Below are 23414 nucleotides of genomic sequence, written 5' to 3' on the forward strand. Positions count from 1 at the left end.
TTAAATCATCGGTATCACTTGTGAACTATTACAGACTATGTTTAAATGTTACTAGGATAAAGTTGATTATTTTGATGATAAAAGTTTCCATACTAGCTAATTTAAAGAGCTGTTAAAGTTGATAGTTCAGTTAATGAAATTTAGTTAAATAATTGGATTTGCTTAAGAATAACCTAGAGACAGGAAAATAATTTGATTATCATTTGTCTAAGGTAGAAGCTTCAATTTTAATTTTCCTTAATTTCCTGAAAACTGGTAGCTGAGAAGTATAGAGGACCCAAATTACTGCTTCCATGAAATACAATCTCAGCAATTATCTTTCGTGGTTAACTTAGTGGCTTGCCAGTGGGGGTATTGATACCAGTTGGCCCAACAGCAAGTAGGAACCTCCCGCTGCGTCTCATGATTTCTGTAGCCTGATAAAGTGTCACTGGGAGGGATTGTGGGTTGAGACAGAGCAACCTGTAGATTTGATGAAGAATGAAGGTGTAGGGGTGTGGAGGCAACCTGGTGTTATGTGTGGGACTGGACTAATGGTGCTTAGGGAGTCATGAATGAAGGGAAAGACTTTGGGGATACTGGAATTTGCAAATGGGGGGATTTTGTAGACACAAGCGTGTCCATAGATAATCGGACTTTATTAATTCCCTGGCTGACAGAACAATGTGCTTGCTTTACAGTACTTTTCAGTGTTGTTCTTGGGATACTGGAAGATGTGTTTGTCACTGTGTTGTTTTGTTCTCTTTAATTTATATCAGGATTTTTTGCTTGCTTTAATGAATGAACTCCAGCTGTTGGATTCCATATGGGAAATGAAGCCAGCATAGCTCTTCCTGACAACTAGTGCCTGTGCTGTGAAAGCTGAGAATGAATCAGCATGAGAGATCTGGGAACGATAGTCTAACATAAAACAGATGACTGTCATCTATTATTTGGGTGGCAAGGAGAGATAAGAGGGAGGAAAGTTTGCTTTTCAAGCAGGGTTAAAGAAATGAACTTTTTATACCAGTGCAGTTTGTGGCTCTAATTTGGGAACAATTTACAGTCATTTGGGAAATTCTGTCTTCAAGGGTGGCTTTGAAGGTGTGTACTATGCAGAGAAAGGAATGGTCATAGTAGCTTCCAGCAGCTGTGGTAGCTGCGCGGTAAAAGTGGAAAAACTTAAAAAACCCCAACAACTTAAAAAAACCCCTAAACTTAAGAACTTACAAAAGGGAGGAAGAAACCAAACAAAAAACCCCTACCAGCCTCCCTTTAGTTGTCACCATAATTAAAGTAGTTACTAATGGATGTCTGTATATATCATCTGACAGTTTGTAAAGTTTGAAGAAATAAGTAGGAAATAAAAAATAACTTAGTTTTGTCAATCCATATTTTCTATTTCATGCATGCTTATTCTGCTCTGATTTTAAAGACATAATAGTTTTTGCCATTTTTTTTAACCAGAGACACCATGAACAGAATGTAGTTGAATTAGTTGACCCTATCTGGATTTTGGAATTTCTGTGCAAAGTTTTGGGTCTCAGGTTAAAGCAAAGAGAAATTGTGTTGTATATTGTGTATTTTAGGAGAATGCAAGACAGAGAATCAAGATTCTTGTGAAAATTTACCATGATGTGCCTCACTATTTTGGAGTTTTTTCAGTGTTTGAACCAATGTTCCTTTAAGAATTCAAGTTTCATTTCTTGATCTTTTTTCATCTCAGACATGAGTGCCTCCTTTGGGACACAGTCTGCTTCTGGTCATTCTGGTTCTGTTTTCCATCTCTCCACTGATCTTGAGCTAACCTCATTTCACCCAGCATATTTCACAGTCACCCCCCTTACCATGCCTTTCTTACGTTAAACGCATGCCGTGTCTCTGCCGATCTTCTCTCTCTTTGCAGTGTAAATTGATGGAGCTGGTTTTCTTACAGCTTTCCCACGTGTTCTCCAAAGCATGGGTATCTTTTAAGCACCTTTTGTTTTACTACTTATCTCTTTCAAGCAGTGGCAGTACTGCGTACTGTGGACCCTGCTGATCCATGCGGATTTATTTCTTTATGAATTAATGTGTAATTTCAACCCTTGATAATAAACGGATTCATAGTGTGCCCATTGAGATATATAGATATACAGATGTATGTAACTTCTAATCATTGTATCAACAGAGAGAAGAATGAACTGATATAGTTATTATATTTTCCCTTAAATAACTTGTTTAGACCAACAAAGATTCCCTTGAAATAAATGATTAATTTTTATGATATTTTTTAGGATTTAGGGACTGGAACATCTAATTTTCAGAGAGAAAAAAAAAGTCTATTTTCCATCTTTGGTAATGAACAGAGAGCAAGTGTTAAGAAGAATGAAAGCATTAAATATGTATCTTGTTACATAAACCTGTATCATTATGATGGTGTAGTTACTCCAATTTATTTTGCCTATGTGTGTTTACTTTTTATAGGGCATATTTGGCTGCAGAAAACTTTCTTAATTGCTCAAATTTTTAGCTGAAATATTTTATGCTCATCTGTGCTTGAGGGTGAATCTTTTTTGAGAACTTGAACAAAATGAGTAGTTAAGTTTTTTTGCATAGAGAAATATATGGCAAAACTACTATTGCCATAAAAAACAAAAAACGGCGTTGATTTTGATGAAGTATGACAGTTTAAAATAATGTGTATACAAAGATTTATTTTGAACTCATGAAGCTTATTTTCATTAATGATCGAATAGTGTTTATTAAAGTGTGCAATACTTTATAATTCTTATCTCTGATGACACATTCAGAATAGAGGGATTGCTCTTTTTATTTCCATAGTTGCCGTGGGTATCTGTGTTTACTGTAAGAAGATGAGGAACATATGGTTTTGAGTTTCCAGCAAAGTTTATAATTCCAAAGAATATACAAATAGCTCAACTTCCTTCACTTCTGGAATTTTGGGGTTTGTGCTTCAATAATGTTTTATTGTTTCTTATAAACATGGTTTTATTATTTTTCTTATAAATGTGGTTGATAAAATCAAAAGATCCATTTCAGTTTTAAATCTCTGAGCAAATTTAGACCTCTCAAATTCTCTTGTACAATTTAAAATAAATTTTCACCTTAGAAGTCCACAGATTCCTTCCATTTTGTATTCCAAATAGTAATAGCTTCCAGAATAGAATTAATTAATATTTCCTTTGAACCTTGGTGTGCTCTAGAAGCACTCATTAGAATTAAAAGGCTGGAAGTTTTGTGATTGGATTTAGTAGTTTCTTTATCTAGTATATTGATGCCCAATTTTAAGGCTCAAAAGCCCTGTGTTACTGATGCGGATATTCTTGTGAACAGCTGTTATCGGACAACGGTTTGCAGTAAACAGTTGTAGTAACCAAGGAATTCACCGAGATCTTTAAAAAGTCAGTTTGGAGACTGGCTTTCCAAAATGAAACCTCAGGACCGAATTGCACAGTAATTTCTGAGTTTTGTGAACTTGATGATACAAATACATTTTCACTGAATAGGTGTTTATGGCTGCTTGCTAAGGTTATGTCAACACAGCAATTCAAATCCTTCACTATTATGCTTTGTTTTAAAGAAAACCAGCATTTTTGCCAGGAATGACTCTTTCAAGACTTTCAACCTGCAAAGAAAAATAAGATTAATTATCTTGGAACAAAGGCTTATACCGTTAGTCACGCAATGTGTGGCATTCTGCTTTTATACTGGTTACTTCCGACTTTGACTCGCATTCTTTTCCTCTGTGTAATTTGTATTTGTTTAGGTTTTCCATTTTTTTAATACTGGACATTCTGACGGGAATTCAGGAAAGCTGAAATTTCTTTTTTTTTTCAGAAGAATTCCACAGCGTTCAGTGGAAACCCCATGCTGCTAAAATCAAATAAACATTGTGGTTTGTACATTTAAGAAATACTGTGTGCATAATACAAACAAGACATTTATTATAATCTATCTTAGCTATTTTTTCTCTGCCAGCTATGCAAGGAAAGCAGCAAGGTAAAGGTCCCTCATCCATAGATTTAATCTTTCTTCAGTTCAAAGCTTTGTAAGTAAAAGCAACCATCTGTACAGGACAGCTGTTGAAGTCCCTCTCTCACAAGCATTGTATTGGTGCCAAAGTGAAGCTTCTTGCCCTAATATCATTGTGCCCTCATTAAAAATAAGCAGCCCAAACCCATTCTATGTTATCCTTGAAATCCATTAAATGATACAGTAATTCCTCTTACAACAATAGTCTTCGGTGCCGTCCTTAATGTAGAGCCTCCATGCATAGGGTTCATTGCATTTTCAGCCAGTGTATGTTTCATAAGGAGTTGGGATTTGTTTTGACATTTAAATAATTTTGTAAATACTGTTTTTATCAGTTAGGTCAACTAACCATGCATTCATTCAATCTATGGGCAGATCGCAGAATTACACAATTCAAGCAATTGTTTTTTTGATCTGTGTAATATATTTGTTCTCTCTCTATAAATTTTACACTGCAAAAGAAGAAATCTAAGAAATTAAAATAGAACAAAATACATGCATAAGGGCATGTATTTTTGAGAAAGAATAGGCTTTCTCTTAAGTATGTGAAAAATCCTTGTCCAGGCATTACCAAAGAGAACAAAAATAGAACATGAAAAATATGTAACAGCAAAGAATTGTTTTTAATATAGTTGGCTGGTATTCATTTCAAAGGCACAAGAATAAGATTCAGATATATTTAGGAATTTTTAATGGAATTTTCTTTCAGTTGCTTAATGATGCAGATGATTTTTAAGTACCAAAGGCGGGGGGTGGGGGGGGAAGCTAAGACTATACGTTTGATTTTCTCTTTTACAATGCTTTTCTATGTCCTTTTCTGTAGTATTCTTGCCTTCTCAAGTATCTGTCTTGGAAATCAATTTCAGATGTCAGGAAAAAAGTTAAAGATGTTGGCACTGGTTGTCACGGATCAGACTAGGATGTCTCATTAAACTGAGCAAAGAGAGAGTGCGAATCAGCTTTAATTTTCAGAGTGGTTGGTCTTTCATGTTAAACTGAATGTGATTGATGCCTTGCAGAGTAATATGTGATAATATTTACTAAAACTTCTCTTAAGTATTTTAAGGTATATTTCTTTGTCTGCTTGGTATGAATGATTTTGGTTTCCTGTATTCTCCTTTCTTGGCTGATGGCCTCTAAAAGTGAACTTTCAGAACAAATGTAGAACAAGTCAGGCATGCCCCTGTTGTGTTGATAATATCAACTTGACAAATGTATTCTGAATTTTGCCTGCAGCCATTAAAATGGAAAGCGAAGTTGGAAGTGTTTTATGGGAGGGGGATTTTTTTATTGCTTGTACCAGCAAGTACTGTACTGATTTTGTCAAAGGAAAACATAATTTTTATAAAGCACTTGCCCTATTGACTCCCAACTAGAACAATATATTTTAATCCATCATCATGTTATTTTTACTGCTCCATTGTTTTATTTGCCATTTTTGCACTTCTGTTTACTTTTAAGCTGATATAAACTAAAGGCCAAAAGTCTAAACGAAATAAATGTTATGTTAATGCTAATTTAGGCTGACTGTGTATTAATAGAACTTGTTTTCTATACATAGTGAGGAGAAATAACAGAGGTTGTTGAACTTTACATACATAATTTTCCTGAGTTGGTTGCATACACAGAGGAGAAGGTCAGCTCTGGTCATGCTTTTTTGTCATGTACACCTTTTTAATGAATTTTATTTATTTTTATAATAAATGGTATTTGAGGTACATGGTAAATATGAAGTAGAAGGACAGAAATCATCAGCTTCTGCCAGATACAATGGGTTGGCAAGAAACAGGCGTAGAGAAGTGTCTTAGGTAATTCAACGTACGTTACTTTAATTTAGAAATTATCGTTTTTGTTGTGAGGCTGCTGGATTGGCCTTTGTCCAATAAATATTTCCTGTAACCATGGAACACGTTAATTTAATGTGTTTTCACATTAAAACGGTGTCAAAATAAGTACCTGTTGAGTATTGCTAAACAAAGACAAAAACCAACTCATTTGCTTCTTAATGAGCCAGTAATAATGTGCTAGCATCTCAGTCTATTTACTTTTAAGTCAGACAGGGTTTCTGGTTGAGCATGTATTTCACAAGATCTACTCCATAAACAAGCATTTAAAAATCTATGCTAGCGAAAGACATTTTCATAAACAAAAGCTGTGATTGTAAAAAATGTATCAATAGGAGTATTTATGTAATAACCCCTTAAAATCATAACTGTAGGGTATTTGGAATATACCACGGACAATTAAATTCTATTTGGGCCAAACTGTTCTCTTATTTTTTGCAATTCAGATGCTCATTCCTTTAAGAATAAGAACAGGTACATTATATGCACCTTTTCCTTCTTTTTCTCTTATTCACACCATGATGGGAAGTAAATGAATGGAAGTGCCCAGGAGGCTGCCCTCTAACTTCGCTTACTGGGATCACGTGCCAGAGTATGTGCATTCTGCCTCGCAATTAGAACTTGCAAAATGAGGTTTCTTTGCAATAATGTATGAGAGTATCACGAAAAGATTATAACTGTGTTCGGGTTCAGTGTCCTTCTCCAAAACAGTTAATCTATAAAAATCTGTGCCTTTGTCTGTTAAGCAAATAGCTACAGGCTTTCCTTTCTTTTGTAAAACCCCTTTTGGTATTTAAGAAACCATTTTCCAGCTATTTCTAGAGGACTCTGTTTCTGTAATTTGTTTGTACAAGATTTTTCTGTTCTTAGAAGTGGAACGTTTTCATATGAGCTTCAGGTATATGGTTTTATTGTAAAGCTTTAGGTTGGAGAACAGGAAGTATACATTGATATATTTTAGTCCTGTGTCTAAATATGTGAGGAATTGCAGAGTCAGAAGAGGGAGAGCAGGATGTATTATTTGTGAATCTTAAACCTCAAGTAGCCCAGGCTGTCTTCCAGTTGGGTTGGCATTAAGTGTCTGGTGAAAGGTGAAGCTAACTTTGTTGATCTAGTCTCACCCATTGCTTTCCTAAAACAACTTGGTGCTCATGTTAGACAAAGAACTGTTCTTTGTTTAAAAATAACTTGAAGTTGCCAGTCCTTTCAGAGAATGTAATGATTTCCTCTGGGGAAAAAAGAATAACATGCCTTATCTACTGAAGGAAAGCATTTAGGATGCCCTTTCCTGCCTTCTTTGTCCTGCAATAATCTGCTTTTTTTAGGAAGAATGTTTCTGCTATCAACATTATTCTCTGGTGGAGCCTGGTGAAAATAAACTCGGTCTGTATTGTCCTGTGACACACTCCCGGTAAATACGTGTAATACGTCAACTATATTTGTGCCTTTTGCCCACAGAGTTTAATAAAGGGAATTATTTTGATTAATAGCTTTTAGATTTAACAAACAACACTGTTTTGGGTTATACATCCATCTGGTCCAGTTTCTAAATTGTCAGCTTGATGATATATGTGAATGTATACAGTAGAAACAGATGACTGGAGGGACTTGTGAAATCCTGCAGAGAATTAAGTCGGCAGATTGTTTCCCCCAGTGAGCAATTTTATAGAATTTGTAAACCCGCCCAGGGCTTACCTCTTACAGGAAACAGGAGTTCTCGTGAATCGAGGTCCAGGCTTATTCCATATTCCTTTTGAATATACATCTTCATTATTGTCAGGTTGTCTGGATTCAAAGCAGAGAGTGGAGGTTTGCTCTTCATTTGTTTAACGCGGCTAAGCGGGATTTAGCAAGACTATCTGTTTTGATTTGATTAGGCTCCAGCAGAAATGATCAGGTGCTTCTGAGTTGCATTGCATGAGAGGAGGATTATGATATAGTATTATAAGTGTAACATCTCGGAATGCAGTGATTGTTTTCTTCTTTGACAACTTGTATATTATGCACCAGTGAGATGGGACTAAGCCTGATGTTGTATTTCTCCATGAAGTGTTCTGTGTTACATCTCAGCCAGTCACTTGTGGACTCTTCCTGTCTTCTGGCTCACGGTTTAAAGTTGGGCAGAAGGTTAGATGTGCAGAATCCCCACATTTCACTTGGGTAATATTTTCTCATCTCTTTAAGGTGACTGAGGGCTTGCACAAAATTCTACCAAACTTAGAAAACTAAGCTTTACCTAAGGCAGTTGATCCACTCTCTCTTTTATACCCATACTCACTTCAGCAATTTAAAAGAATTATTTTTGTGAAGGGAGGAAGTCTTTTGTCTGGTTCTTTTGAGGCAAAATACTCAATCTCAGAATACAATCTCCTGACTTTTCTTGCATTAATTGGCAGTCTCATTAAAGGTATTACACTGTCTTCCAAGACATGCCTTAGCTAGTAGAGTAAGTGGGTTCATTTTTGTGCATTAAAAATTTTGGTTAAATAGAATTTAATCTTTTCCAACCAGCTCTGAAGGAAAGTTTATAAATGGTCTTTTTTGTTTGAATTAGACTCACCACTCTTTTTCAGTTATTCCTTTTTGTTAATTGTTTCATAATCATGCTACCATGACTGGTAGATGGTAGTCATTGCTTGTTGCTTCTCATGACTGTTGTCCAGAGCAATAGCGCTAATGAGGTAGCACCTGCTTGTGCTTGATTTAATGTTGTGGTGACGTACACAGAGGTGTCTTTTTATTTGCTAGTCATATAGATGGCACTAAAAAATAATGATTACATGAATTACTTCCAAAGGATAACATTTCTTCAAGTTTACATTCCTTAACCTTTTATAACTTTAAAAAGCTCTTCCTGATGATAATTTTTTATGTAAAAGGACTTTTTTGTCTGTTCTGTGATTTGGACATAATATATTGGGTAATTATTACTTCTGTCCTGAGAAATCTATCCATACTAGGAAGAAAACCATTTTTCCTTCTATTTCAGTACATAATTATACGTTCTGTATATATACACGCTTCTGATAATGGGTTTTAACCAATATTTTATTGATTTGCTGTTGTTACATACAGAGTAATAGCTTTCAGTTCTCTGTAATTTCCTAATTTTAACATACTTAATGTCGTCTTTACAAATGGCACAAATAAATAATGAATATTAAAAACACAGTGACCTGTATATCCCTTCAGGATGTTTGGGTGCATTAGTGCTAGCTCTTAGAATGATTTTCAACTGAGTGGTTTCTTTTATTACAGTTCATAGTGCAGTGAATGCAATCTTTGAAGTTGATTTATGATCAAAATTTTACTTGTCATCCTTCAAGATTTAAGCACGTTAACTGTAGCATGTTCACAAATAGTAAAATAATTACTAACTATGCTTTTTTTTTATCACCTAGTAGCGTGTTTAGGCAGAGGTACTATGTGCTGAACACAGGAATATGATCCTTTAGTTAAAATTTTCTTAAAGTTTGCTCCCACATCCTATAAGATACACAGAGTTAATATGATAGTTCTGTATGCAGAGCGATCTGCTTATGATAGCCTCACACCTTGGCATTAAAAACAACAAAAAAAAAAACAACCCAACCAAAAAAACCAAACCCCAAAACTTCAAACAAACCCCCTCCCCAAAACCCCAAACCAAAAAAAAAAACCCAAAACAAGAAGAAAACCTCTCAAACCTTAATAAAGTTATGACACTATTATCAAAACACTAAAACACTATTTAAGTTCCCTCTCCACCTAACTGGGGTTTAACCCTGTCTGACTTACAAATAAATCTTTTATTTTTCCTTTACATATCCTTTTGATGTATGTCATCCATCAATGTTAGCAAGAACAGTAAATGCATTGATCTATTGCTACACTTGGCAAGTTAAATAACACTTTATGTAAGAAGTATTGATTTATAAAATCCAGTACATGTAATTAACATTGGAACTGTCAAAAGCTGAAAACAGTATTAACTTGCTGCTTATTTATAACCCAAAGAAAATTAAATAAAATATCCAGATTAATAAACTAACTCCTTTTTTTGCCTTCAGATATGTCAAGCTGAGTTATGTTTTCAAGAACACTGAAATGTTTCTTCCAACTTCTGACAAGAAGAAATTAGGTGTTTCATCAGTATTGTTGAAAATAATTCTATAGTCTCCAGATATGTGTATTATCCCTGAGGTGGTGGAAGAATGCCACTTGGATAGTTCTGAAAGGGTTTAGCGTGAAAGAGGCAGGAATATGTGATGATATTAGGGAAAATTAAGGTTAGCCAATTCATGTCAGGTTTTCAAAGAGCCTTTGATCTGGCCCTTAATTAGTGCCTGCTCTTCTGCATGCAAGTGTGCAAAGGTGTATCTCCCTGTTTGCATGTTCGGTGCGTTACCCCCTTGTCTACACAAATTACGCAATGAGGTACTTGGAGAGCTCTGCAAGGATCACTTTGCGCTTCTGTTACCGACTCAAGCGCTAACCAGGTGCCTGTTCCAGAGTTTGCTTACGATGATGGGAATATTTCAGTTGAGTTCTGTGAACTTTGGACTGTGCTTTGATTGCATGCTTGTCCTAATTCAGCTTCAGGTAAGGATAGGAACAAACCTATCTCTGTTCAGTATAGCATACGATCGTGTGCTTACTGCCCTTGAATTCAATAGCACCACTGAGGTTGTTTGAATTGACTTCGTTGAGGCAGGCCTTACCCAATTTATAAACCTATTTACATTTTTCTAGTTTAAAGGGCAAAAAAAGAAAATTACATGTTACATGTAAACAAAGTAACAATAGCAGTAAGGAGTGGGCGTTGGTTTTTAACAAAGGTTTCTGCATGAATCATTTCCCCTTCAGTCCCCTTCATCAAAAGAGATGTGTGTTTATGTCTTTTATGGATATTCATAGCTGCTTTGCTATTTAGAAATAATTCTCTCCTTGAAATAATAAATAGATGTCTTTCAAGTCTGGCAGTGCCTTTGCTGTGCCATTGTTCCCTCCTGCTGCACTCCCATTTCTGTTCTGGTACTTCCAGACACTCATCAGCTGTTTACCTTTTTGATTTAATTTATCTTCTACAAAATAACCAACTAAGACTGCCTCTTATACCAAGGGCAAAGAGAATGTGGAAAGCACATCTATGTTTTTATCTTTTCTGTTCTGTTAAATGTTCTGTAGGGTTTCATCCTGCCTTCATCCTGGTGTCAGCTGTATTACTTGGCGGTTAGATCTCTTGATGGATAGACATCAGTGTGATCAGACTGGCCCTATGGTGGTTGGAGGTTGTAGCTTATGTAGTAGCAATAGTAGCTTCCTTTGCAGTTAAGGTCATGAAGGAAATGCTGCTGTATATGGATTCTCTTTCGGTAAGGCAGTTTTGCCTTCCGCCTGCTGTGTGTTGAGATTTAAACACTAAAAACTTATTTCCTTGAGAGCTCCGCAAGTCTCTGTAAGCATCACTAGATATGAAGAGCATATAAAAAGCATGGATTTTATGCTTTGATACCAAATTATTTGTTTCTTTGGAGTTTTTGGTTTGGTTTTGATAGTTAATGGGTTCTCTTTTACGTGCCTGCTTTGTTACCTATCGTGCTTTTTTCTCTCAGTATATTTGTAACTTCCTCTAATATATCCTCATGAATATTTCCAAAAATAATTCTGCAGTCTTTTTCAAGGATGAACAACACCGCACAGAACTTCAGAACATCCTCTGTAGTTTCTTGATTTTTAATCTTACAGCAGATATTCCATGAATTCATGAAACCATGGATTGTGATTGCCTTCTGATATACAACAAACCAATTTTTTTTTTTGCCTTGACTCAACTGAAGTATTACAGGAGGTCAAAAAGTGAAACAAAAACATGAGGTGTGGAAAGTAAATGGGAAAAGGAAACCTTAGTGCAACTTTGGGTTAATACATCAGGAGCTGCTTGAGGCTCAGTTAAAATGATATCAGCTCATTTTTTTTTTTTTTTTCCTACTTGGCTGGTCTGCAAAAGAAATCAATTTTAAGAAAAGAATGATACAATTGCATGTTGGAAAATCTTTCTCAGTGTATTTGGGGATAACTAAGAGACTTTTATGTTGAATTCTAAATGGAGTGATGTTACCGACCACTGGTTTGGTTTTTTTTTTTTCTGTTGGAATCCAGGTCCTGTCAAAACTCTTTTGTGCTTTTCTGGGCCCTCCTCCTTTCAGTTCTGTTTTGAATGTTTCTAATAAAACTCAAGAAATCTTTTGTCAAAAGGGAATTCTTCCTCAAGGAGTGATCCTGAAGTGATTGAAAGGATAGTCTTTAAATAGATGACAGAGTGTTGGGGAGTAGATTTTATGAATGCAAAGAATAGATTATGTTTAAGGACTTCTAAGCAACTGGTGATAGTAAAAGTTTCTTTTTCATCATTAAAAAAAATGCTTTAGCTTTTTTCTGTTGTCTCAGCATAACATGCAAATATATTTTTGTGATTCATCTAAAAGTAGGGAAAAATGGAAGAAAGGTAAGAGATATAACAGGAAATGTCTGTGCCTTAAAACAAGGTAGAAAGGTTGGAAATATTAAAACAGTATTTCCTGTAGCAAGTCATTTTGTGGTTTGTATCTTAGAATTGTGGAAGTTTGTAAGGGAACGAATTGTGATGTTTGTTCTTTTAAACAATACTATTTATTAGTCAAGATTTGGGAAAAACATTTGATCTGTTTGCATCAAGAAATGAGCTTAGAAGCAAAATAGAGTCTGTAGTGCCATTTAGGTAATTCTGAAATGGAGAATTGATGCTTCAATTAAAAAAAAAAAAAGGAAAGAATTTTTAATTAAATTTAGAAGTGTGCAACAGTCATTCTTGCTACTTGGGATTCCTATTCTATTAAATTGTTGAAAGCTAATCATAACTATACATTACAGAGTGCTTAGTTTTCGTCTTGGGATAGCGTGCAACAGGTATGCAATCTTAAATTCAATATTTCTTCCATCCAAATCAAATATGTGATTGGCAATTACCCAAAAACTAACTTGCCAATTAGTTATTTGACCTATTAAAGGCAAAAAAAGTTACCCATTGAAATCTTGTCTCCCAGTGACTGTGCATTTAAAAGAAATAAATGTCACTTATTCTAGAAATATGTACATTTCCTTACAGAACTTGCTGAGTCCTAAAACAATTTAATTCCATACCCAATTAAACCTTTAAAAGCACAATCCATCAACCTCAGCTGATACTGTATTTGCATTTAGAAATTATAGTAGAGGTATCCAACAAGCAGGTTATCTTTTTTTACTTATAGGAGGACAAAAACAGGTAGTGTGGGCTCATTTACTTGACTTACGAAATTGAGGAAGAAAGACTGATTTAAATACAGTTGCTTCAGTACTATTGCAATATAAAATCAGATACCGTCTTTGATAAAAGTTCAGGAAATCCGCTTTAAGGGAATGCTTTATACCATTGTGTGAAAATTCTGAACTATGGCAGTATATTTGAAAAATGACCTGATATTTTAATGAAATATTCACTATGATGCATCAGTCCTTTCAAATACAGGCTTAGAATGAGGTAGTAAAATGCAATTTAAATTTAATTGTTGTACTTGCTGATTTATGTTACGCTTCCAACCAAGAAAATTTGAATCTCAAATAACCAATATTTTGGGTAGAATAGCCTTCCTGCAAATCAATAGAGTTAAAGTGACTCTAACATATGTTTGACACTGTTGACAGTTTATGAATAGATCATATACTAACTTTCACAGCAACTCACCAGTGCGTTTTAGAAGGTTTGAATTCCAAAGAAGATTGATTCAAATATATCTGAGTTCAATTTGACTTCCTGGTACATATCCCAAGATTTACTATGTAATAATTCCAGATTCTTATGTCATGTAAGCTATTGAAGTTCATTTCCACAAGAGAATACAACTTGCATCCAAAGCTAGCATTTGTATGTATGTGTATCAGGAACTAAGATAATAAGATTAAAAGATCTTTTTGAAAAGAGAAAAGAGAAAAATATTTTCCATATCCAGGTTGGGAAGAAGAAAATGGTCCTGATTCCCCAGAAGGTTGCAGTTATCAGCTGTCGATCAGTACAGAGCAGCTCGTGCTCAACTGTATGCGCTCTGAAGCATCATCTTCTGAATGTCACAGCTGAACTTTAATTTGTTCTTGATGGGATTCTGCTGTCAGTGGTTGTACCTACTTTCTTTGGATTACTGAAAAGATTCTTCCTGTCTTGAGTTCAGGTTTCTTGCCTAGCTTCCTTTTTAATTTCACTATACTTTTGTATGATGCATGCAATCCCCTAGACAGAACTTTTCAAATACTCTTTTTATGGCAGTTATCGTTAACCTACCTGAAGATGGCTCACATCCCTTTTCCTTGCAAACAATGAGAGCAAAAGCATTTCTATATTGTTGCTCTTCTCCTGGGCTGATCGTTCAGCCTCTGTATGCAATTCATTTATCTAGTCTCATTTTCCTGGAAAATTCCTCAGATATATTCTGCTCTGTATTTTTCTGTGTCAGTTGATTGTAGGTTTAGACATGCATATGAAGAAAGGCTGATGTACATCATGTTTTGACTAGGGACTAACGAGCTAAAATCAATATAGGTGTGGGTTTTAATAAGCCAATTGCATTTTTGTTTGAGTTTATTGAAAAATGTATCTCAGTCAAAAATTTATTTTTCAGTATCGTATTTGTTGGGTGAACTGAGCGATGGAAAGACAGCTGCTTAAAAGACATTTATTAGTGATTGAGCTTTATTTGCTCGGACTTGGTGATTTATGAACAGGTTAAACTACTTTTAATATTCAATACTTGGTCACCTAAAAATGCCTTAAAAGTAGAGGTGCGTAACAAAGACAAGTAGCAATGGCAGTGGGGATCTCTTAACCTGTTCTCTGCCCCCACTACATTATTCTTCCTCCGAGTGTGTTCAGGACTACAGTAACTGATTTTGTCAAGATGTGAGCATGTGGTGTTACCTGTAACTGTTGGTGTCTGACATTTCTGGAGAAAAAAATGCTGAGGTTTTTACAGGGTACCTGCAGGGGTTTTCACTGATGAAGGTGACGTGATACTTCTCTGGAGTATGGTAACTTTCCTTTTCTCAGTAGGATAGAGGTGTTCAAGATCAAATTGCATCTTTAATTAAAATATGTGAATTCCTGAGGGATAGGACTGCAAGACTGCTTTCAAGATCTTGTAGCACCCTGTAGTAACTGAAAAATCTATTTAATCTTACTTTGGTTTATGTACTTTACAAATGTAAGCTGTTAGAGGGCTCAGAATTGTTAGCCAAACTTTGTTAATGTGTTTATTAGAGCATAAACTTGAGGTCCCTGAGATGGTATTCTCCTCAGTTTCTGAAACCAGGTTCACTCATGCTATCCTTATGAGATTAGGTTCTCTTGGTTAACTAATGAGTAGCAACTCTTGGAATTTTTATTTTCATTCCATTCAGTACAAAGCTGTACAGTCAGACTTGCCCTCTCCTCTTACAGATTGTATTTGTATGTTCATGCCTGAACATGATTTTCAGGGAGAGCAGAGTATGAGCGAGCTCTCAGCTTTTCTGTGATGCATCTTGTCTGCTAGGGCTGGGGAGAAGCCCAAAGTAGGTAACGACTGCATACAGTACCATATTTGTATTTAAATGTCAGCATTAATCCAAACAACAGTGTATGGGCATTGTTGAATTAGGTCCTGAAACTATATTTTGAGATAAAATCCATCTAGGCTTTGCATGTACCAAAGAAAGAAAGTAGACGGGCTAACTTGGCAGTATAATGGAACTCTTGCAGTTTAATGATGCACAATAGCAAGGCAGACATGTTTTGGAGCAAATTTCCGGATAATTTTGGCATATTCAATCCTATTTTTTCTTGAGATTTACATAAAAATAAATCTGCACCATCCTTTTAAGGATACTAGTCAGTATGTTAGGAAGCTTGGTAAGCTGACTTAATGAAAATTTGTAGGAGGTGTATATATATGCCAACAGATTGGCGCCTTATCCTTTCATTCCTCCTTGAAACTCAGATAATTTTGTTATTATTATTTTTATTTTTAAATCAGTGTAGCTGAAGAGCCAAAGAGGCTGGAAATATTAATACATTTAGCATTTAGAAGAAAGCGACGGTGTATAGCGTGAATGCTTGCTTTTTATATTTTTTCAGCAAACTATTTTAGCTAAGAATATTAATTCCAGCATTTTATTATTCCTGTTTCTAGGACTCAGATAGGCTTTTTATTAGCTTTTTGCTCCGTCCTTCAAGAGAACAGAAACTGAGATTCTCTCAATGGCTTCTAAACCCTTGATTGGCTGAGGTTAGCCTTATGGTGAGCCCTTCCTGTATTTAATTAATGAAGTGCAAGTATCTCATGCCTATTAAATTACCTCCTTGTATCTTCCATCCCTCAGCCAGTTATTCCTTTCCTACAATTTTCTTTCTGAGATGGCTTTCGTTTTTCCTGCCAATTTTCCTGTTTCCCAGGGATGCTCTGGAACAACCAAGCTTGTCCTTGTAGGTCCAGTTTAAAATTCTGCATTCCATTACAGCTTAAAGGTGTGAAGCTTAGGGTGCCGCACCGTTTTGATCAGGTATCTGAGGCATGAGCAGCACTGTGCCACAGAAATGCCAAAGTCATCAAAGCTTTACTGTTACCTCTCCTCAAGGAATCTTTGCTCAGTATTTTATTTTCATTTCTGATTTCGGTGAATATTTAGTGAGCTCTGATTACATAATTGAATTTGATAAACTGATGGTATGTGATTGATGAGAAAGTCAGGAATAAAAGATTAGAAGAAAAAATTGCTTCAAGGGTTTAAGTAAATCTCCCAGAGAGCTGGGGTAATTTATAAAGCTTGTTATATTCTTTATAAAAATATTCCCATAGGTCTATTAAATTTTAGCTTCTACTAGAATTGGATTGAATTTTGAGAATAATTTTCATGTAATACCAGCTTGATTGTGATATTTTAAATAGGAGATAGCTCTGAGTGAGTTGTGGCATCACTGGGTTTGGAATATTTGAGTAGGAAATGTAGGGCTGAATGACAGACTTGGAGGCAGCAGTCTTTGTCTTTCAAATAAATCATTTGTTCTTGGAAAGACAGAAGTTAGAAGGAGTAAGTGGATAATTCAGAGTGAAATAATGAAGGAGGTTATGCTGCTTGAGTCTTTAAATTACTGAAAAACAGGATCAACAAATTACTCAGGTGGAGGTCTATAGTGCAGATACCAGTTTTGTTGTAATCTCCCTGAATGGCTCAACTTTCTTCAGGACAGAATAGTTTAACAAGCTCATTTCGTGAGCCTCTATGTACTGGCAGGTAAATGCCGTTGGTTTTAGGGGACTCGGCACTAATCATTTCAGTTTACCAATTGGACTGTGTTACAACCCCTTCCCCTAAATGCCAGCACAACTCCCTGTCGCTGCCTTTTCAGCTTCAGAGAAAGCCAAACACTAATCCTGCAAGGGTAGAATGTCTGTCCCGTAACTGCTTTGGGAGGCTCCCCAAAATACATGTGAAGCCTCTGAAAGGATTTAACATTTCCTCACTTGTTTAGAAATATCTTTGTTAAAAATTGCTTTTTGCTCTGGATAAAATAACTGTATTTCACACTAACTTCGTCTCTCTCTGACTTAAATTTTTCTTCATGAAGTTTTAAAATATTCATTGATTTTACTAGTTAGGAGAAAATGGGAACTGAGATAAGACTTCTTCACAATATTTGCAGTCATTAAAACAAAAAAAAAAAAAAGCAGCTTTACAGAATGTAATCTCAGTCATGTAATAGAGTGGAGAAGTGCAAAAAACATCTTTGGTTTGCCAGAGACTATCTGCTAGTTTGGAACTGTTCCTGTTTTCGCATGCGTTGAATTGTCATAGCTTCTGTATATCCAATTTGAAGAAAATATTACCGATCTGCACTAGCCATTAATCAATTTGTTTGAAAACCAAATTGTTTAAAATGCTACAAAGCAGAAAAGGGCCTTACCTCAAAACATACTTTTAAATTCGGTTCGTAAGGTCAGATTTTGTGTAATGCTTTGTAAGAATTTCCTTAAGATGATGTGCTTTTTTTTTCTGCAGAAACAACTATATCTTTCTGAAGTTAAACCCTGAGAACTAGGGAGACAATTTGTCAATACAAATCATCAAATGTGTATGCAGCTGATGTTCAACTTCATAGCCAATTGTAGCAAATAATAGTTTGGCAACAGTCAGCCTGTGACTCCTTGACCACAGTCAGCTGAAGCACAGCTGCTACCCTGGGACAGTACGATTAGGCTGATAACGAGTCTGTGGTGCCATGTGGTCTGCTGAGTGATAAAAATTCCCTGATAAGAGGCAAAGTGAAAGATAAGGGCTTAGAGAGGTTGACATCACCAGGCCGAGCGGCGTAGCCACTGCTGTCCCAGTCTTCGGTGGACAGCAGGGCACCTCGAGAGCCCTGAGCTCCTGCTTCCCTAACGTGTGTGGCTGCTGTCTTGTGCCTGTCAACTATTAAAGGTTATAGCATGTGACCGGTGGATTCAAAACCTTCAGGCAGCCTTGAATAGTACATGAGGTCACTTCCCCATAAACTGTAAAAGATAGCTGAAACGCTTTAAATAGCAAGTATGAAAATACCTGAGCTTAATCTAAGTTTTAAAAGAAAGATTAGCAATTTAACTGAATGTTTAGTTGCACCAGAACAACATCTGTGTATCTTTTTTTAATTTTATTTCTATATAATATACACACACACACAAGCTGCACTCCTAAAAAGCAGAGTGCAGTAACATCTACTTATTAAAGATTATTCCATATTTTGTATTAAATCTCTGACTTTGAATGTAGCTTGTGTATTTTATATATGTACCTAAACATGTTGATTTTGATTATAGAAGGTATCTGTAAACTTCTAAGATTAAGTCTGTAGTTCCTCCATAGTTACAAGTAGAAATTTGACATGTAAAGTGGGAGAGCCTTCATCTTCCAGAGGTGGCAAGGGGTTGGGTCTCCAGCAGGTGTAGACTTGTAATAAAACTGCATTCAAGTAGAGCTTTGGCAATTTACTAGACAAGAATTTTGCTGCTTGGAGTATTTTGAGCATTTGTGATCCATGGGGGAGAACAAGAGTTTGAGACTACATGTGACCCTTGAACATTATTGAAGTACCCTAATTCAAAATCTGTTAGTGGTTTCAGGTAATATAATTTAACGCGTTTCAGTTGGCAATAATGTTGAAAAACACATTAATCTTGCGATTTTGTGAGGTGGTTTTTTTTCTAAACTCTTTTTTTTCTATCAAAATTCTTCGTTTACCCTGAGACTTCTCCTGCTGCGATAATCATTTCTTTTCAAGATTACTCTTCTGGTTTCTATTCAAGAAATAAAAAAAAGCTTTGAGTGGATTTAATCCTCACAGAGGAGAGGACAAAAAAAAGAAGCCAATAGGTCTGTTCACTGCCTGTCACAGTAGACAATGCTGAAATTCTTGTATGTATAAACAGTAAACATGGACAAAAGCTTGTCTGAGTGGGCACTTCTTTTCTAAATAAGCACCAAGGACTAAGGTTATCAAGATCTTGTGAATTCTGCCTCTAAAGATAAAGCTTAGTTATGAATGTAACAGTGTAACCCTTAACTACTGAATCATGTCTCTTGTTTTACTATGGCCATTTTGAGAAGAAATGAGCTAAATACTGGTAATTTATACTGTACTCACTTAAATAGCTTACAAAACCGTTTTCCGTCTGTATTTCAGATGATGTTGCACCATACTTCAAGACTGAACCAGGCTTGCCCCAGATACACTTGGAAGGAAATCGACTCGTGCTTACGTGCCTTGCCGAAGGCAGCTGGCCCTTGGAATTTAAGTGGTTACGCAATGACAGTGAAATAACCGCCTACTCCAGTGAATATAAGTAAATAAAAGCTATATGATAGCCTTCTCTAAGTGTAACTGCAAATAAACCTCCAAACACCACCACCCCACCCCACCCCAAATCCCCAACACCTCAAAGCAGCTCTATAAATACTGATAAACTGACAACATTCTTTATCATGAAAGACAACTGGTTTTTTGTAAACAAATAAGATCTCTCTGAGAGAATCTCCTTTGCTAAAAATGTTTCACACTTCAAAACACCATGGCTGACACAGAATTTTTAAGTACAAAAAAATGCTTTTTGCTGGAGATGTAACCTTACATGTATTGTAATAAATAGAAGGCATATTCCTTAGCTAAATGTGACATACGATGTGCTACTCATCCTTGAACAAAGCTAAGCTCAGTGGGACTATTCTTTTCAGTAAGATCTAGGAGAATGTGGTCTATCTTAAATAGCATATGAAACTTTTGGTTTCGCTTCTGAGAATGCCAAAATTAATCTTAGAGTTTAACAAACTGTTCTTCTAGGATTATGCGCTTTGCTCCCAGGACCTCACTGACTCCCTCCCCATTCCACAAGAAAGAGATAAAACACACTGTGGCTAATCAGAGCTACATTTTTGCTGACGGGCAGCAGACGGCTGGCCAAATACCAACGTGTATAACAGCCAAGATTTGTCTGCTTTTCTTTAAAGGGAGCATTAACTGGGTCTCCCCTATGCAATTGGTAATTTCTGTATCCTTATGGAAATTCTATATTTATGCAACTTATTTGTTGCTTTCAAATTTTGTTGAAATTACCTAGTGAATTCAGAAGTTATAAGGGTGGGTATGTGACAGACAAAGCCCTACTCTAACACTTGTATCTTTAGCAAACCAAGCTAAATAATGCACTTTTGTAATTACGTTGCTTAAAGTGGGGAAAAGTTGTGCTCCATCACTGTAGACAGAAATTACAGTATAGATTAGTATAGAAGTGCAGATAACGATAGGAAGTTTTATATTGTTATACAAGGTAGTCCATAATTACTTTTCTCAAAGATTTTCAAAATTGTAACCTAACATTAGCTCTATTTCTGATATTATTTACATTTACAGAGCAGTAGGGAAAAAAGTCCCTGAAATAACATTTTAAGACCTTTTTGGGTCATTTAGCACGTAAAATATTTAGCAACTATGTTTCAAACCAAGCATACAGTTCTATGTGAACTTTCCTAGAAATTAAAGACTTTTGGTTTAGATAAGAGTACTTAGTCCTGAGCAATTGCATCTATTAATGGAATCAGCAAAACTCAAAGGTTATAACTCAAGCTTTCTAGATGTGCTAGTCACTGAGGGACTTACATTTCACAATACTAGGAGAAACCTGGGTAAGAACATGTCACATTTTGAAACTAAGATCAGAATGCCATAGTATTTCTTAAATAAGTGCACATCCTAATACAAATTATAATTGCATTGCAGTATAAGTTAGAATCAGTGTATTGGAACACCTTTTCCAAGCTGTAGCTATACATCCCTATATACAGTACCTTGTTTCTTATCATAGGCCTTAATTCAGTCTAGTGAACATCAGGTCATGATGCAAGCTATATTTAGTAATTTTGCAGGGTTTTTTTATTGTTCTTGTTTCTATTTCTAATTAAAACATCTTCTGCAGAAGTGATTAAGAAGTTAGGAAACTACTGCTTATAATAGTAAAATAACTTTGATAGAAAGTGTTAATTTAGAAGTTGCAGCCCTGCTACTTCTATAACACAGAGATAAGCCAAACAGGATTTTGATTCTATGGAAATGCAAAGCTTTAAGCTTCCAAAAGGATTATATCGCATAGGTGCATTAGGATGAATGAAAGCAAGGAAAAGATATGCTTAGGCATAAAAATTCCAGTTGCAGAATTTAAACTTTGACCCCAGAGTAGTTTGCTCTGCAGTTCTCTTGGGTAAATACTCTGTTTAAATGCATGAATCTTTCCTGTGTAAGTGACTTCTGCTGCAATTTGAATCATCAATCAAAGATTTTTGGTAATTGATATTACCTAGTGTGTCTCAGTTAAAGTAATGTCTATATTGTAACAGGCTGAAAATATTCAAAGCTTATTATAGCACACCAAGTGAGTAAAGAACTAATTGCAGTCTTTGCATTTTGACATTGGTGACCCTGAATGAACAGCTTTTCTTTGTATAATGACGCTGCTTATGTGCATAGCCTGGATTTTACAGTGACTGTGCATATGCTAGTCTGTATTAAGAATTTATAAAACCTAATAAATTCTTTGTGATCTGAGATACATGTAATGAAAACAAATCAATATTGCTGACTGGGGTAGCAATTTTGGTTATGTCTTTAAGTCAAGAGTCTTTAAAGTTCAGGCAGTGACTTTTTTCTTTTTTTTTCTTTTCGGTTTTGTTTTGTTTTTTTGTTTTCTTTTGAATTAAGTTCCAGACCAGATGTGTCTTCCATAGTTGCTTTTGTGGCCTGAAGATATTAATTCATTTGAATGTAAGAAGCTAAGGTTATCTCTAAGCAGCAGTACACTTCCCTCCCAAACTACTTAAAAGTATCTCATTATTATATTTGTGTTTTTAACATGACTTTTAACAGCATACACATTTTATTCTTTATAAAAAAAGTTAGATCCGTTAATGCATAAATCTCTTGTTAGAAAGTTTGAATAGATAAGTTATATGACTACCTGATAAAATACGTTTGGTTTGGATTCTTTCTTCACAATTACAGCTATTATAAACCTGTATCCTGTAGGTTCACTTTTAACTCCTAGAGCATTTAAAATTAAAATGAGGGTGTAAATCTGAAATTAGGAATGAAACGTAAGCATTAGCTAGCATTTCTCCTTAGGGGTTTGATACCACTTCATCTTTAATCTCTAACTCATTGTAATCCAGGTGATGGAGTCTGTGATTTTATGCTCTGGAAGGCTTCCCTGGAAGCTTTCTTTTATGCTTGTTGCTTCAGATCTTTCTATGGAAACTTCCTAAACAGTCTGGTTTTGGTTGGCTGTACCATTCAGACCAGAGAAACTGTCTGGTCTGGCTTTCTAAAGTACTTGCACAAATCCCCAGAAACCTTAAGTAGCCTCCTGGCAGGAAAACAGGAAAATTTTCTCTCTTGAAAGTTAAAGTGTAGACAAAATTAAAGCAAAATAATGTCTTGTCACTGTAAAAATTTTATTAACTTTTGATATAAATTGGAAGAAAGTCTTATTTTTATTCTTATTTTTATCCCTTCTTACATATCAGAAAGTAAGTGGAATGGTAAAAGCATAGCACATAAAGCAGTATTTTGACTGTTAAGTCAGTAGAAAAGTGTATTTTAAAAAAATAATAATCAGGCACATGAGGTGCATAAAGACTGCTTAAAATTGTAAACACAGAATTAGAAATTCCATTAATATCTATTTATCTCTTGCCCAGGTTTGTAATTTTCAAGTTATTCTCAAATAATTTAAACATATGTTGTATCTCTTTTTTTTTTTTTTTTTTTTTTTTTTTTTTTTTTTTTTACTTTTGTTAATTAATTCTTCTAATTTTACTTGCCTTACCTGCACATTGTTACCCAGCAGGTCCACCGAGAAACCAACTGCTCGGTAGGTTTGGGCTATCTGGAATTTCCAAGGTAGAAGGGATTTTCACTGTAAACTTTTAAAAGATTTTCTTTTCTTCAGG

The 23414-nt window shown here is 35.4% G+C and overlaps 1 protein-coding gene across 2 annotated transcripts in view; it reads left to right on the forward strand.

Moving 5' to 3' along the window:
* Window positions 1-23414, forward strand: part of SDK1 (sidekick cell adhesion molecule 1) — a 419730-nt gene that overhangs the window by 99334 nt on the left and 296982 nt on the right. For both annotated transcript variants that reach the window (XM_035901353.1, XM_035901352.1), the window contains exon 2: window positions 19603-19762. In XM_035901353.1, coding sequence (XP_035757246.1) covers window positions 19603-19762 — 160 coding nt within the window. The remainder of the gene's footprint in view (window positions 1-19602; window positions 19763-23414) is intronic.

The sequence above is a fragment of the Egretta garzetta genome, unplaced genomic scaffold (genome assembly GCF_000687185.1).
Source record: "Egretta garzetta isolate BGI_Z169 unplaced genomic scaffold, ASM68718v1 scaffold299, whole genome shotgun sequence".
Classification (NCBI taxonomy): Eukaryota; Metazoa; Chordata; class Aves; order Pelecaniformes; family Ardeidae; genus Egretta; species Egretta garzetta.